The sequence below is a fragment of the Phoenix dactylifera genome, chromosome 8 (assembly GCF_051530095.1).
Source record: "Phoenix dactylifera cultivar Ajwa chromosome 8, Ajwa_hap1_PhDact_Kaust_v1.1, whole genome shotgun sequence".
NCBI classification, from domain to species: domain Eukaryota; kingdom Viridiplantae; phylum Streptophyta; class Magnoliopsida; order Arecales; family Arecaceae; genus Phoenix; species Phoenix dactylifera.
Genome location: NC_143197.1, coordinates 31,991,445 through 32,005,176, shown reverse-complemented (window position 1 = coordinate 32,005,176; position 13,732 = coordinate 31,991,445). Strand labels below are relative to the sequence as shown.

General features: G+C 42.3%; 2 protein-coding genes and 1 long non-coding RNA gene across 3 annotated transcripts; 2 read left to right on the top strand and 1 right to left on the bottom strand.

Annotated features, from left to right (window-relative positions):
- Nucleotides 1–4,000: 4,000 nt before the first annotated feature.
- On the bottom strand, nt 4,001–6,666 carry LOC103716488 (glucan endo-1,3-beta-glucosidase). The gene is made up of 3 exons (XM_008804512.6): nt 5,179–6,666; nt 4,341–4,629; nt 4,001–4,242 (listed from the first exon to the last, which is right to left on the bottom strand). Exons 1-3 carry the CDS (start codon nt 6,214–6,216, stop codon nt 4,214–4,216), a joined length of 1,356 nt encoding a protein of 451 aa, XP_008802734.2. The 5' UTR covers nt 6,217–6,666; the 3' UTR covers nt 4,001–4,213.
- Nucleotides 6,667–6,710: 44 nt separating this feature from the next.
- On the top strand, nt 6,711–7,181 carry LOC148702820 (uncharacterized). The gene is made up of 2 exons (XR_015968454.2): nt 6,711–6,850; nt 6,943–7,181. It is a non-coding gene; the product is annotated as an uncharacterized LOC148702820 (long non-coding RNA).
- Nucleotides 7,182–9,634: 2,453 nt separating this feature from the next.
- Nucleotides 9,635–13,425, top strand: LOC103716489 (uncharacterized). The gene has a single exon (XM_088703657.2). It carries the CDS (start codon nt 12,386–12,388, stop codon nt 13,058–13,060), a length of 675 nt encoding a protein of 224 aa, XP_088559783.2. The 5' UTR covers nt 9,635–12,385; the 3' UTR covers nt 13,061–13,425.
- The last annotated feature ends 307 nt before the right edge of the window (nt 13,426–13,732 follow it).

Genomic DNA, 13,732 nt, shown 5'->3' with positions numbered 1-13,732 from the left:
GTACCTCGGAACTTCTACTGTTCCTTGGTTCTTTTTTTGGGTTCGAGTTGTATTTTTCGTACCAAAGCATGATTGATCTTCTTTTGCGATGTCCAGTGTTAGATTGCAGGGCCTGCATCAATTTTGAAAACAAAAATAAAATGAAAGCAATATCACACTGGCCCTGCATCTAATTTTGCTTTTTTTATGACGAAACACTCTGAAAGTTTGAACAACTTGCATGAAAATTTGAAATGAAGTCAACACAGTAATATAGTTAGCCTGTTGATTTTAGCTGAAGAAGTGCTAAGCCGAGGCCTACAGGAGTTAGTATCATTGAAAATGATAACACCTTACCATGGTTTGAGATCGTGCCCAGCACTCTCCCACCTTCTCTTTGCGAACGATTTTGATATTATTATATAATGGCCATAAACAGAATCTTAAGGAACTGAAAATCTTTCTGGAAAGAAGTAAGAAGCTGATTGTAATGGCCAAAAGGTCAATTTCGATAAGAGCCAGTGCTTCTTCTCGAACAGAGCTGCTAGCAGAAATTCCAGATCATTGAGGAGGAATAAAAAAAGGTAGTTTTCCTATAAAGTACCTGGTTCTTCCCTTGTCCCCCAAGAGAATAAAGAGAGAGCATTGCCTTCCTCTACTGAAGAAAATGAAAAAGAGAATCGACAGTTGGAAAAGCAAATTGTTGTCCTCCGGAGGTCGACGAACGCTTATTTAAAGTGTTAAAGTATTCCGATGCACATATCAATTTATCTATTTTTTCATTATTGGCTGCTCAAATATCTCCGAGACAATTATATCAAGAGAAGCCAGCGTCCACCAAAAAGGTCCTACTTACCAGATTACTATATGTTCAATAGACAGAAATTATCTGTACATCCATTAACTCCATAAGAATCTACTTCTTATATTAACCGTTGCTATTTGCTAATCAACATCCTTCTCTCGAACATCGACAGGCCATCTTAGTTTGGCATCTTTATTTCAAAATATCAGAGAAGTTGCATGGCTTGCAGATTTTGATTTCAAACAATTTCTAGTAATTAAACAATCATGCTTCCAATAATGAATATAACGCTGGAAGAAGTACTCCCCACATAACTGTTGGTATATTTCAAATAATCAGAAACTGGAACCACTACTGTTGGTATATTTACTACCTCATCTACCTTCTTTAAAGTCCACATTCAGCACGAAGGAAAACTAGGGCATCTGTGGTGGCATCATCCATCAGTCACTGGTTCATAAATAGTCACTCCTCCAGGCCCACCAAAATAAAGTATTGAATTCAAAACCCAGCAGACCTAGAATACCTCTGATTAATTTAGTGACTTGAATCCTTCTCTCCATAATCTGCAAGGGGATCATCTGCAATTCAGAGATGAGTATTATGCTTTTAACATCTTTTGAAACACTGCTGTCACAATGCAACTTCTGCCTCATGTTTTAGGTCTTTTCCACAACCATCCAATTGAAAAGGCAACCATATTGCTTTTTGAGAGTTAAATATCAATTTCCATTCTAAAATAGATTATAGCTCAGTTGGTAGAGCTCCGCTCTTGCAATTAGGTCATTGCGATTATGCATTGGATGTATAATTGTTCATGCGGTAATTAGGGTGCAAATGGATCGGGTTGGGTCGAGTCGGGTTCTGGGTAATCCCGATTCGATTCGGTTTTTTGTTCGGATTCTAATTTTGGACCCAGAACCGACCCGGTTGAAGATCGAGTCGGATTCGGCTCCGAATCGGATTCATTTTTTTGTGCTCTTGGGGAAGAATTTGGCCAAATCTAATTTGGTCATATTATAATTATGAGGTGCTGGGTGACCCATAACTTGAAAGACTTGCAATTGATCTCCAGTCAGGACGGATGACCCATGACTTACTAAGTCGGTCTACAAGCCAAATTTCATATCACACTATTTTTTGTCCATATGACTGATTGGACCGAACTTGGTGTCTCCCAGCTCCCCACTCACGAGGACAAAAAAAATTCCAGACCTTCTTCCAAAATCCAATTCCATTGCACATGACCCTTATTCAGTTCAGTGCTCCCTCACTTCCTGCAAAAGTTTAAAAAAAAAACAGGAACAAAAAAATAGAAGGAAAAAAAAAAAAAAAAAGCCAGCTACCGAGACACTAGAGGTATCAACAGTGTAATAGGGGAGAGTATTCTGGCGGACCAATAGTGCCACGACCTACACCAAAAAAAAAAAAAAAAACTCTTTTTTGTTTTTTTCCCCCTCTCTCTCTCTCTTTGGGTCCATTCGGGTCGGGTCGGATCCGTTCGGTAAACCCAGATCCGACCCAAAAAATGATTCGGATCCAATTTTAGGACCCGACCTGGATCCGCGGGTCCTAAAATTCGGATCGGATCGGATCTACATGGGTCGAGCCGGGTCCGGTCTCGGGTCGATCCGATTCATTTGCAGCCTTAGCGGTAATGATAGTATTTTGCATTTGAACCGATGGCTCGTTTTTTCTAGGTAATGAGGAAGAGGACTGTCGTGATTCATCTTCACCTACCAACCATAGGAACTTACTTATGAATCTAACTTTTTTGAATAAGCTGTCAGCTCATGGAGCTACAGGAGAAGGGTAAACTGATCACCTCGTCTTGCCATCATCCTCAGCTTTGGTGGCAACTTGTCTTCTCTCGGATCTGGATTGATAGCATCCAAGTATACAGCTGATTTGCATCCTGAAGCAAAGTATGTAATCAGAAAAGATCGACGTAGCCCACATGGCTTGATCCCCACATTCTTTAACAAGGGCTCAGACTTTAATAGCTATTGATGCTGCAATCAACTCGGTGCTTGTTGATGTTGCTCGCTGTCAATGTTGCAACCTTCACTTGGATCCTCTTTTGCAACCTTAATATCCTATGGATTGCTCTGGCTTGTTCATCAGAAAACTTCTGAAGCATTTATGGGCACTTCAGCTTGGTATCGACCGAGGCGAGTCATCACCATGCTCCATTCATCAACCTAACTCTTTAGCTCTGCGTGCAACTGATCTCACCTTTTCACCTACCGACCTCAATACCGTGGTTTCGATTCTAGCGGCAATAGTGGTAAGTTCGGTTTGAAATGGTCAATACCAATTTGATTTGAAGCCAGTTTGATGACAAAAAGCAATGAACACCCTATCCAACTCTAACGGCTTGGCTCTAAAACCTTTGCCTTTTACTCATTGTAACTCAAAAGAAAACTCAGAAGACACGTTAACTACGCTAACTTAACTTACATGACCATTCCAAGGCTAACTAACATGCAACAATCCTGCTCAACTCGAGTTAGCTTTGGTTAAAAATCTTGGGAAACAAATTGGCTTGGTTGAGTTTTAAGTTAGGGTAGTTAAAACTCAAGTTATTAGCTCTATACTAGACCCAACAACATAAATATATATATGCATGAATATAATTGAGTTAAGTTTCTAAAATGGATTAGCCTATAATGGAAACGACACGACAGGGTTTTAGACCTTGCTCCGAGAACCAGACCCAACCAATAGCCTATTGAACCCGTTTTTTGGATTGAGACACCTTGTCACCATATTCTGCCTTCAACGCGAGTCCTATTGCCACCCCTTGGATCCATCTCTCAGACAAACAATCAAAATCAAGTGAAACTAGTTGGTCATGCTTAGTTAATTGGCTGTCCAAAATAAGACATGCTTAGTTTTCCAAAATCAATGGCCTCTACCGCCCCAGATGGCAACCAAAAGTACACAAACCGAGGGAACACATTAGAGAGCTCCATGTAGATGCAACGTTGGAAAACTAATTACGTCAAGGCGTAACGACGACAGTACTTATTTTACATTCTGAGAATCATGCAGCAATAACGCTAGAGCTTTCCCACCCTCTGGAATTGTATCTCTACAAAGTAAATAAATAACTTTTAGGAATTTAATAAGAGAACCCAATAGAAGACGACAAGATCTGAATGGAGAGCTTTTTAAACGCCAAAAAGCCTACTAATAAATGATTAACAACATTAATTAGTTGAAACCGTTGTTGCTTCGCTGTTAAAGTGTTACAGCATCAGACTCAAAACTTCCACCAATTCAACTAATACATAGATAGATACAATACTAGCCAAAAGAAGCTCACCAACGATGAAGGCCGAGAGAACTCAGCGAGTAAAATAAAAGCAGGAAATAAATAAATGAAGATAGACACCGACTCCGGAGGCTAGCTGCGCGGTCCGACGTTCACGAGCTAAGCTTGCAGCTCCCCAAGCCTGCAACCAAAAAAGATTAAAAGATAAAAATGAAAAATTATTACGGAGATCAGCCCAAAAAATAATGAGAAGAGAAAGCTCTCTGAAGTTTATCTTACTGGGGTCGGCGGTGGTGATGACGGCGGAGTTGGAAAAGTCGCAGTTGAAGTCGTGGCGGCCGGCGGCCTGGTAGTAGGCGTTCATGGCGAAGGCGGCGTGAGCCTGGATGGTGTTGGGGAGGAAGCACGCCCCTCCTTCCTGGATCGGCTTGCAGTCCACGATCCCGCTGCTGCACACGTAGTTTATGTCCGCCTGCAGCGCCGCCTCGCTCGCGCCGGACTTGGGCACGCACCACTTCCTGCTCGACCCCACCGACGGCGCCGGCGCCGCACCACCGCGACCACCGGACTGCACCCAAAGAAAGAAAGAACCAAGCTTGAGATCAAACAAAGTAACGTAATTAAGGGGAAGAAGAAAAGGTATCGTCGAAAAATAAATGAGACACGTTTCGTGCAATGAACCGCTTTGCCTTCTAAACGACAAAAATTGGACATCACAAACATGTGCTACGGGTGCGCCCATCAATTTGAAATAAAAGAAAGAGCCGTTAGATTGGATTGAGAACACGAGATCCGCGAGCGCGGCACACAGAAAGAGGTTATATTCCTTTTTTTCTTTATCCCTCTCGTCTCGGCTTTCAGCTAATTACGCGAACCACGAAAAACAAAACGCGTCGTGGCTGAGCTGGAAACCCACCAAGTTTGAAGTTGCCTATAACTACGAAAATACCACCACGCGCTGCATCGAGAAGCGGAGATAATGCCGAAGCATCATGTCCCCCCCTGACAGTCCGACACTACCAGCTGGCCGCTGGCCGCCAGCGTGATTCCACGGATAAACAAAACCCGAAAAAAGAAATCACACATCACGAGAAGCACGAAAAGGTGCGAAGTTTACCGGAGTTTTCGTAAGGCCGACGTTGTAGACCGGAGTCAAATCCGGTTGAAAGAGTCCCCAGTTGCGCTCCGCGATGGGCCCGGGCTTCAGGTTCTCGTTAAACAGGGCAAAGATGTAAGTCTCGAACGTCCGATGCGGCATCAACGGCGTGCCTTTCCCGGAGTTCACGTTCCGTATCAAGTTGCCGTTAAACGTCGCCGCGTCCTCCACGCTCACCCCGGCCTGCCCCGGCTCCGCCGCCGATGGCCACCCCGTCTCACCGACGGCGATCTCCACGTCGCCGTATCCGAGCTTCTTCATCGCTGTGTAAACGGCGTCGAGCTGCGCGTCGAACATGTTGGTGTAGTTGATCTTCGTGACGGGATCGAACACCCCGGCGTTAGGCTTAAACAGGGCGTAGTTTAAGGTCCTCGGATTGTAGCCGAAGTAGGGATAGGGGTTGACGACGAACGGGGATTTGGTTTTCCGGTGGAACTCCAGCATCGGAGCGAAGACGACCCGATCGTAGCCTCGCCGGAACCGGGAGGAGGACGGCGGCTCGGAGGCGGAGAGAATCCCGAGGGAATGGGGCGTGGAGACGCGGATCTTGGGGAATCCGGCCTGGCCCAAGGCGGCGGAGAGGGAGCGCATGGCGGGGACGAGGTGGGCGATGAGGGAGCGGTCGCCGGTGGCCATGATCTCGTTGCCGACGGCAATGAGGGAGATGTTGGTGGCGGGGTACAAGGGGGCGACGTTGGCGGCGACCCAGGCGCGGGCGCCGGGGAGCTTGGCGAGGGAGGGGATGTCGCCGTTGGGGGCTGTGATCATGACGGAGATGCCGGTGCCGGCGAATGCGCGGATGAGATCGGGGTTGGAGTCGAACAGCTTGACGCGGTCGATGAAGGTGCTCTCCTTGAGGAAAGCCGCCACCTGCGCCGGCGGCGGAAGGTTGTCAGCGAGGGTGCCGTAGTTGACGCCGATGGAGAGCGACGCCGCCGGCGAAAGGAGGAGGCCGAGCGTGAGGCCGAGGAGGAGGAGGAGAGCTGGTGGTGGCGCCATTGGTAGCGGAGACGGTTCGCCGTAGGGTCGGAGAATTGGGTCCCGAAAGGGGGTGAGATATTCACTATTTATAAGGGTCTCTGGATAAATACACCCCTTTTTGTTCCGGGGCTAAACTACCAGAGGGAATGTAAACATAATAAACATCCGGTTCGACCGAAAAAAAGAAGAAGAAAACTATACTGGAGGGAAGTCGGGGTGTGCATATCAAAATTGCCCCGTAATCTAAGAGAGGACGCTGGATTCGTTTGACGCGCTACAGCGTGAGACGCGTGTTCTGGCGTTCGTGGGGCGGTGCGGCGCGTCGAGCGATAAGAATTCCACTCACCGATCGGGAACGCTGATCTCTCTCTAGCTTATAATTTCGGATAGGGAAATAGGAAGATCGCGGCCGTCCGTTATCGTTCTGAATGGATGCCGGGTCAAACCAAAATGCTTTCAGTCTGGGATGCCGCGGTACCCAAATTAGTTACGACATATGATGACGGTAGGGATCTTGCGACTCGGCTGTCTCTTCTGGAACAGCGGACGGCAACCTGGTGTGGCAAATTATCTGACACGTTTCCTGCGCTTACGTATGTCACGACCGGTAATGAAGAATGATCGCTCCCCTCTTCCTCTCCGGCCGGGTCAGGTATAACCTCTCTCTGTGTACGAGGAGCAACTAAGGTTAGAATTTATTCTCAACTTTTCCTTTACTTCAGGTTACCTCTCATGTGACTGCAGGCTTTCTGGAGATGAAACTAACTTGTTCGAGAAAATGTCTCAAAAAAAAAAATTGTTTAGTTCAACTTCGCGTATCCACTGCTTTCTCCTTCTTAGATCAACTACTCTACATCGAATGCCACGTTTATTTTTTTTGGAAAAAAAAGAGAGAAAAGTTTAATAATGGAATCATGAACAGACGCCTGATTGTCAGAATGTTATTGTTATTAATGATAGTTCTTAAGATGGATCTTTCTCAAGTGGTTGCTACAATTGTTTTATTAATGTAGACTTGTATGGATATAAAAGGGCCGTCTTGGCAATCGGGCATCCTTCCAAACTGAGAACAAACCTAACCTTTGACCTTTTTTTTTTACTTTACAATATAGCTTCTCAAGGCTCGAACCTACACCATTGCACTTATCCGCCTAAGCCTTTCACTATTGCACCAAGCTATATAAACAAGAGAATGCATATATGGAAGCAAGCATCATATATATATATATATATATATATATATATGCACATGGCATTTGAATTGGTATATCTCATGTTATGCTTCTAGGTGGATTTCACTTGATTTGACTATTCTCAAGGTAAAGAAAGAACGCTTTCCTATGCAAAGTTGTCTTGCTTAGGATTAGACTATGGTGCTGTCATGATGTATATTCTTCTTATGAAACCTTAAATAAATGAGGAAAGGTATATAAATTTGTAACTTCTAAATGGTAGGAATCATGAACCTAGGTTCGAGAATTTATTCCCTTAGTTTTAACATGCTTCCCTGACATCGGTACATGTGTTGTTTCAGAAAAATAGAATCAATTTTCAAGATGGATGTGGTGGGAAATTTGCATGGTTCCTGTGATTAAATTAAAGACCTTGTGCTTATGAGCATAACGGTGATTTGCTGAGAGAAAGCATTCATATTATTGGTCCATCAAAAAAGTAGGTTGGGCTATTGCCTCACTGATGAATCAATACTTGCAAGTGATTCCAGATGCCTTTAGCTCATCGCAGTTCAGAATGTCTTAGGCTGCAGAATTGATTTTCCTTTCAAGTCTTTTTTTTTGGTTTTTTGGTTTCAGAGCAACCAACTTTGGTGTCGGCAGGGGTTGGAGGATGATACTTGCACAGTTGCAAACACTTTATTGGGGAAGGTAATAAAAATAGGATTGTTATGCATGATTGGTTGCTTTAAGATAGCTGCCGGTCTTAAAGTAAATCTGGTCATCGTAGTATGAGGAACAATAATTTCTTGCACTAGACTATATTTTTGTCCAAATTCCCCATCTAGACGAGAAATTCTTTTAAAAAAAATCCATTTGATCCTCTTCTTGAGATCACTGGCAATATTCATTTTGATTTGGGATCCAGAGGATGAAAAGAACTGAAAGGTGATTGTGGAATAAAGTGTGACTTCTTCTTTGCTGAAGGATAGCCATAGTCATGATAAGTGGCATTTTATGAAAGGAAAGTCACCTATCCTCTGGTTGTTTTTTGCTGGTGGGGGTGCCAATGGACCAGCCATGACTGCCCAAATTTTTTTTTTTCAATATCAGCATTATTTCCCTTTGAAAATGGATCATTTCAATAAATTGCCCCTTTATAGTCTTCTTTTATCATTATTTGGGAGCCATCCATTTACAGTTGTTAGAATAAAGAATCTCAAAAACACTTTCTCCAAAGTGTGAATGAAGCAAAATTGTTTGGTGATGGAAAAGGAAAATACAAATTTAAACAGGTTTGGAGACTGAAGTGCTTGAAGAAGAAACTGCGGTTACTTGGTAAGCAACTACACAGTAATGCAAGGCATACAGTAGCTTATCATTAAAACTTTACACAAATAATAAGATTTTGAAGATGGATGGTGGTTCAGTAGAAGTTGTAGATACTGTAGTCTCTCTTGCTTTCGAGGTGTATTGAAACATACGATACAAAGTGAGTGAGGGAAGGGTATGAGTGAACTCTAAGCTTCGGTCTGAGTTGCCACTGCCTCTGTAAAAATGGAAATCCTCTTTTTTTTGGAGGTAGCAGCCAAGAAGAACCCTTCTGGTGAAGTATAAGACCAAAACAAATTCTAGTTTTTGGACTATAATGGCCATATATGCATTAGAAACAAGAAGGCAGAAAATATAGTATCTTTCCTTGAGTAATTAGGATACTTTGAAGCTATTCAGGGTAAATGTTGACTCCATTGTTACATTGTTTGCCCATCTGCATATAAGATTGGAAAGCTAATCTCTCCAAATACCATTTGCTTCATAAGAGTTACCTGGAGAGAGGTTTAGGTCCCAAAGACTGATGAATCTTTGGCCATAAATTGTCACTGAAAGAAGTAATTACTGGTAACATAAATAATAAGACCTTTTCGATGTCTTATTCTTGCAAGAAATCTAAGTTTATGAAACTGAATTTGATTTGTGCCTGGAGAAAAATGTGCCACCTCCAGTCAAAGCTTGATAAGCGTGATATAGGTTAGTTTCCTCATCATGTGGCTAGAACAAAATGAACTCTCAGGGAGCCTATAATAGGACCCTAGATTCTTCCAGTGTATGAGGTACAACAGAGTGTTGAGCCTTAGGATGAAGGAGAGCACACATACACACTTTCTTCTACAGTTTGTAAGACATTATAATTGACATTGTTGTATCATTGATTGAATATTGAATAATTCAATGAATAATTCTTATTAATTATTATTGGCAAATGAGGATTTGAAAAACCAAACCCCAACTAGTTGGATCTTTGAATGAAGCTCAACAGTTATGGCTATAGTTATGAACGACTGTGAGAAACCAACAAAGAACAACTTATGTGACAGAAATCCACCAAAGGATTGATTTTTGTTCGAAAAAAACTGTTTCATTCTGGAAGTAATTTTTTTCCTTTTAATGGGCGCTGGCAATTCATTGGTGCTCTGCTAATGAACTACAACAATCATAAAAGTGCTGATCTTCGAGACTATTAAATTTCTAATTAACATAGAACTTGAAATGAATTACAGGCGGCTGTATTGTAACTTTCATCTATTTAGAATTGTAGTATATGATTAATAATACATTTGTTTTTTTGTGATCCCAAATACTCAAGAGGTGAAAGCACCATTAGTTAGAATGAAAAATATGTACTTTAGGCCTAAATATTTAGCAACCAAAAGATTTTTCTTTGTCGTGATCACAAGTGTAAAGACTGACACTGCAGCATCTTAAAGAAAGAGAGATCTCTCTTTATCTCATCCTTTCTTGGTTAGGTAATGTTCAAATCCATGACCTCACATTCTCAAGTATTATTCTATAGACTGGGAAGTTCTTCGGTTATTAGAATATTTAATTACTTAGAAGTTCTTCAGATACAGGAAGCACATTTGTCGTGATTCCTGACTTCAGGTGCATCTTTCTTCCATGTACACCATATAGGTTGGGAATTTATTGTTTTTTTTTGTGGTTTTTTACTTCTGTTAGATTTGCGTATATTTATGAGATTAACCAATTAGTTGGATTTAATTCACATTGAGAAGCATCTGTCCCTTGTTCCGAAACCAACTTACAGAACACAGTTATAGTAATAGCAAATCATGGAAAATGGATTCAGAATTAGGTACCTCTCATTGTCAGTGTCCAGGCATGATTTTCCAGCAGCATCAAGATTCAAGATAGTCAATTTTATGATGTTATCAACCGTATATAAATTAATAAAGAAGTTTGTATTCTTCTATATCTCATTTCTATTCCTTGGAGACTAATAACAGCATGATTGACCGTGAGTTGGCCTGTTCCAATGGTGGCATTGGATAAGCTCTTTCATTTAATAAAAACATGCAATGTTAGTGATAACTCCATTGTCCTCATTGTCTCGTATAGAACGCACACTTGTTAGGTAATATTATTAGTTGATAATTTCTACTAAGATGTCCTTTTTATGAACTCTACAACCATCAAATCAAACATTCATTATATCAAGGAGGATAAATACATTATAGGAGGTCCAGAACTACCAACCAAAACTAAACAAGCTGCTTATCTCCTTAGTGATTCAGAGCACTACAACACCTATGTTGTTAATTCTTTAAACTGAATAAAAGGAAAATAGACAAGTTCATACATAGGTTTGCATTGATGGAGGAGATATTATGAGGGAGAGACCATATTGCTAATTCAGAATATACCTGCAGAAATTAAGGACATCCATTATTTATATTACTGTAATCAACTTGTAAGATTAATAGAGTTGTTATCATACTTAAAGTTTGTTATAGCCGTGCCTATATATGCACCCTATACATATTGTTGTAAACAAGCAATTCGTATACAAACCAGAATTACAGAAATTTCATCTTCTCATTCTTTCCTTGTTTTTTCCTTTTTCTTATCAATTCAAATATGCATTCAAATGCTAACACTATCTCTCTGTTAGCATGAAGATATATACATCAAATTAGACTATACATCAATACCTCAAACATGCATAGTTGCTGGCTGAAAGCCGATAAAATATTATACAGCAAGCTAGTATTGGTTGGTGTAGCCCCTCTGTTGCACCATCGAAGGTTTAGATCTTTTTAGGAAGCAAGTATATTGTACCTTCCACTTCAAGAAGGGACCATTTCTCACTTATACCTACTCCCATCGAACAAGGTAGTTGATCAGTCTCTGGATGACTGCTCCCTCCAATTCTAGCCTGCAAGTAAGGCATCAGGACCATCGAGGTCGAGGTTCATGTGGAGACATTTTTCTTTATTTTTCTCGTCTTTTTTTTTTTGGTATACTTGCTTTTATCTTAAGGGCAATGAATAGGAAAGAGACATCACACGTTAGATTCATGAAGAATCAAAATTGCCTTCATATGAAGAGAAAGATCTTGTATTGCTTGACTTTAGCGAGCCTTGGCCGCAATGCTATAACTTTAGGTGTGCTTATCTTGATCAGCAGTTATGTGTTGCACATGCATTTTAGTAATGATTTATAAAGATCCATGCAGGATGTATTTAGTCTCATATCGATTATTCATTGGAAAAATTTTGGATGCTTGTACAAGACTCAGAAATCCAAAACTACATTCTGACTAACTATTGTGAGTGAGATTCTAGATTGTGACAAATATTATCAGAGCAGACTTAGTTCATAGTCTATGTAAACTAAGCGATACTGTAGTACAGACTCATGGAAATGAATTACGAGCCGACCGTGACGTCCAGCAAGATTGTCAGAACTTAAATAGAGAAATTATATGTAGATAGCATATGAAGAACTGTGTGGGTATGTGTTAATTGGCACGGAGATTTAACCTCTCCAACATCAACTACAGGGTGGATGGTCCTTCCATTTGACTATGGTGTGATGCAGCACCAAAAAAGCAAAGCAATAAAAAAAGAAGTTGGTCCCTGACCAGCGATCTCATTATAACTTTTTAGTCCACAAACAGCACGAAGCACTCAGAACCACCAAAGGCCAAAACCAAAAGCATGGCCGAGGAGAAGAAGAAACACAAACACAAACACCAAAATCAACAACAAAAGCAGCAACAACAACAGGCCAACAAATCCACCTCAGTCCCTCACTTCAAGCCAAGCTCCGACGTCAAAGGCATCCGCTTCGGCGGCCAATTTGTGGTCAAGTCCTTCACCGTCCGGCGGGCCACGCCGCTCGAGCTGCTCCGCCTCCTCGACATCCCCCCTTCGTTCCTGAGCCAGTGCCAGACCCTTCCCTTCCCTTCAACCACCACTTACCTGCCCACGAACTTCACCATCTTGGCACACCACGCATGGCACACCCTCACCCTCGGCCTCGGCACCAAGAAGTCCAAGGCGGTTCTATTCATCTTCGAGTCCGAGAGCATGAAGTCGGCCATAGACCAGCTCTGGCCGCCGATGACCTCTCTGGGCGACGTCAACAAGAAGCTCATTCGGGGGCTCTCGGGATGCGAGATGGCGAGGTTTAAGTTCAGGAAAGGGTGCTTGACGTTCTACGTTTATGCCGTGCGGCGGCTGGGGGCCGCCGGCTTCTCGTGCGCTGATGATCTGAGGAGCATTTTGGAGGCGGTTGTAGCTCTCAAAGACTTTTTGGACCATACGGCGATGCTTGCCCTCCCCAGCCAGCGAAGCATCACCTTCCCACCGCCGGTCGCCATGGCGCATTGAGTTCTTTTTTCCCCTTCTCCTGGCATGGCAGGAGCAGTAATCTGATGTTGTTTTCCAGCGTTCTCCTCCTCTTTAAATTATCGACAACTAAGAAGGTAACTTAAAACATGTTGTTGAGATTTTTTTGATTTGTTCAATATACCCCCTTCTGCTCCTCCCTCCTTTTTGCAGTGCATTTGTCGAGTGTGCTTAAGTCTTTCTCCAGTACAAGCGAACAGAGTGGCGTACGTGTCGGTTTTAACAGAATTCTGTACTCTAAATTTATGTGAAAAACATTTGAGCTTTGATCCAACAAATATGGTTGTCTGTCTCCGTTTATTTATTTATCTGTTTATTTATGCAATGCTTCGTTCTGTGCGCTTTACCTGAGGACAGGCGTTCGGTTTTTCTCGGGCGGGTTGGGTAGTGTTATGATTTTGATTTCCCTCAAGATAAGATGATATTGATCTTTCAATGCGTGTTGTTTACTTAAATTTGTTGGCGGTGACGGGAACTGAATTCCATGGGGGTGAAAGCGACCCGGCACAGAATCTTTGAGAAAGTGGGATGCTTTAGGTGGGGAGCAGTCATCTGGAAAGACGGGAGGAATTTTGCGGTGCTGCTTCCTTTGTTAAGAAGGGAAGGTTTCTATAAGTCCTATGAGGGGCCTAAGTGCTGGGACATCGACACTAG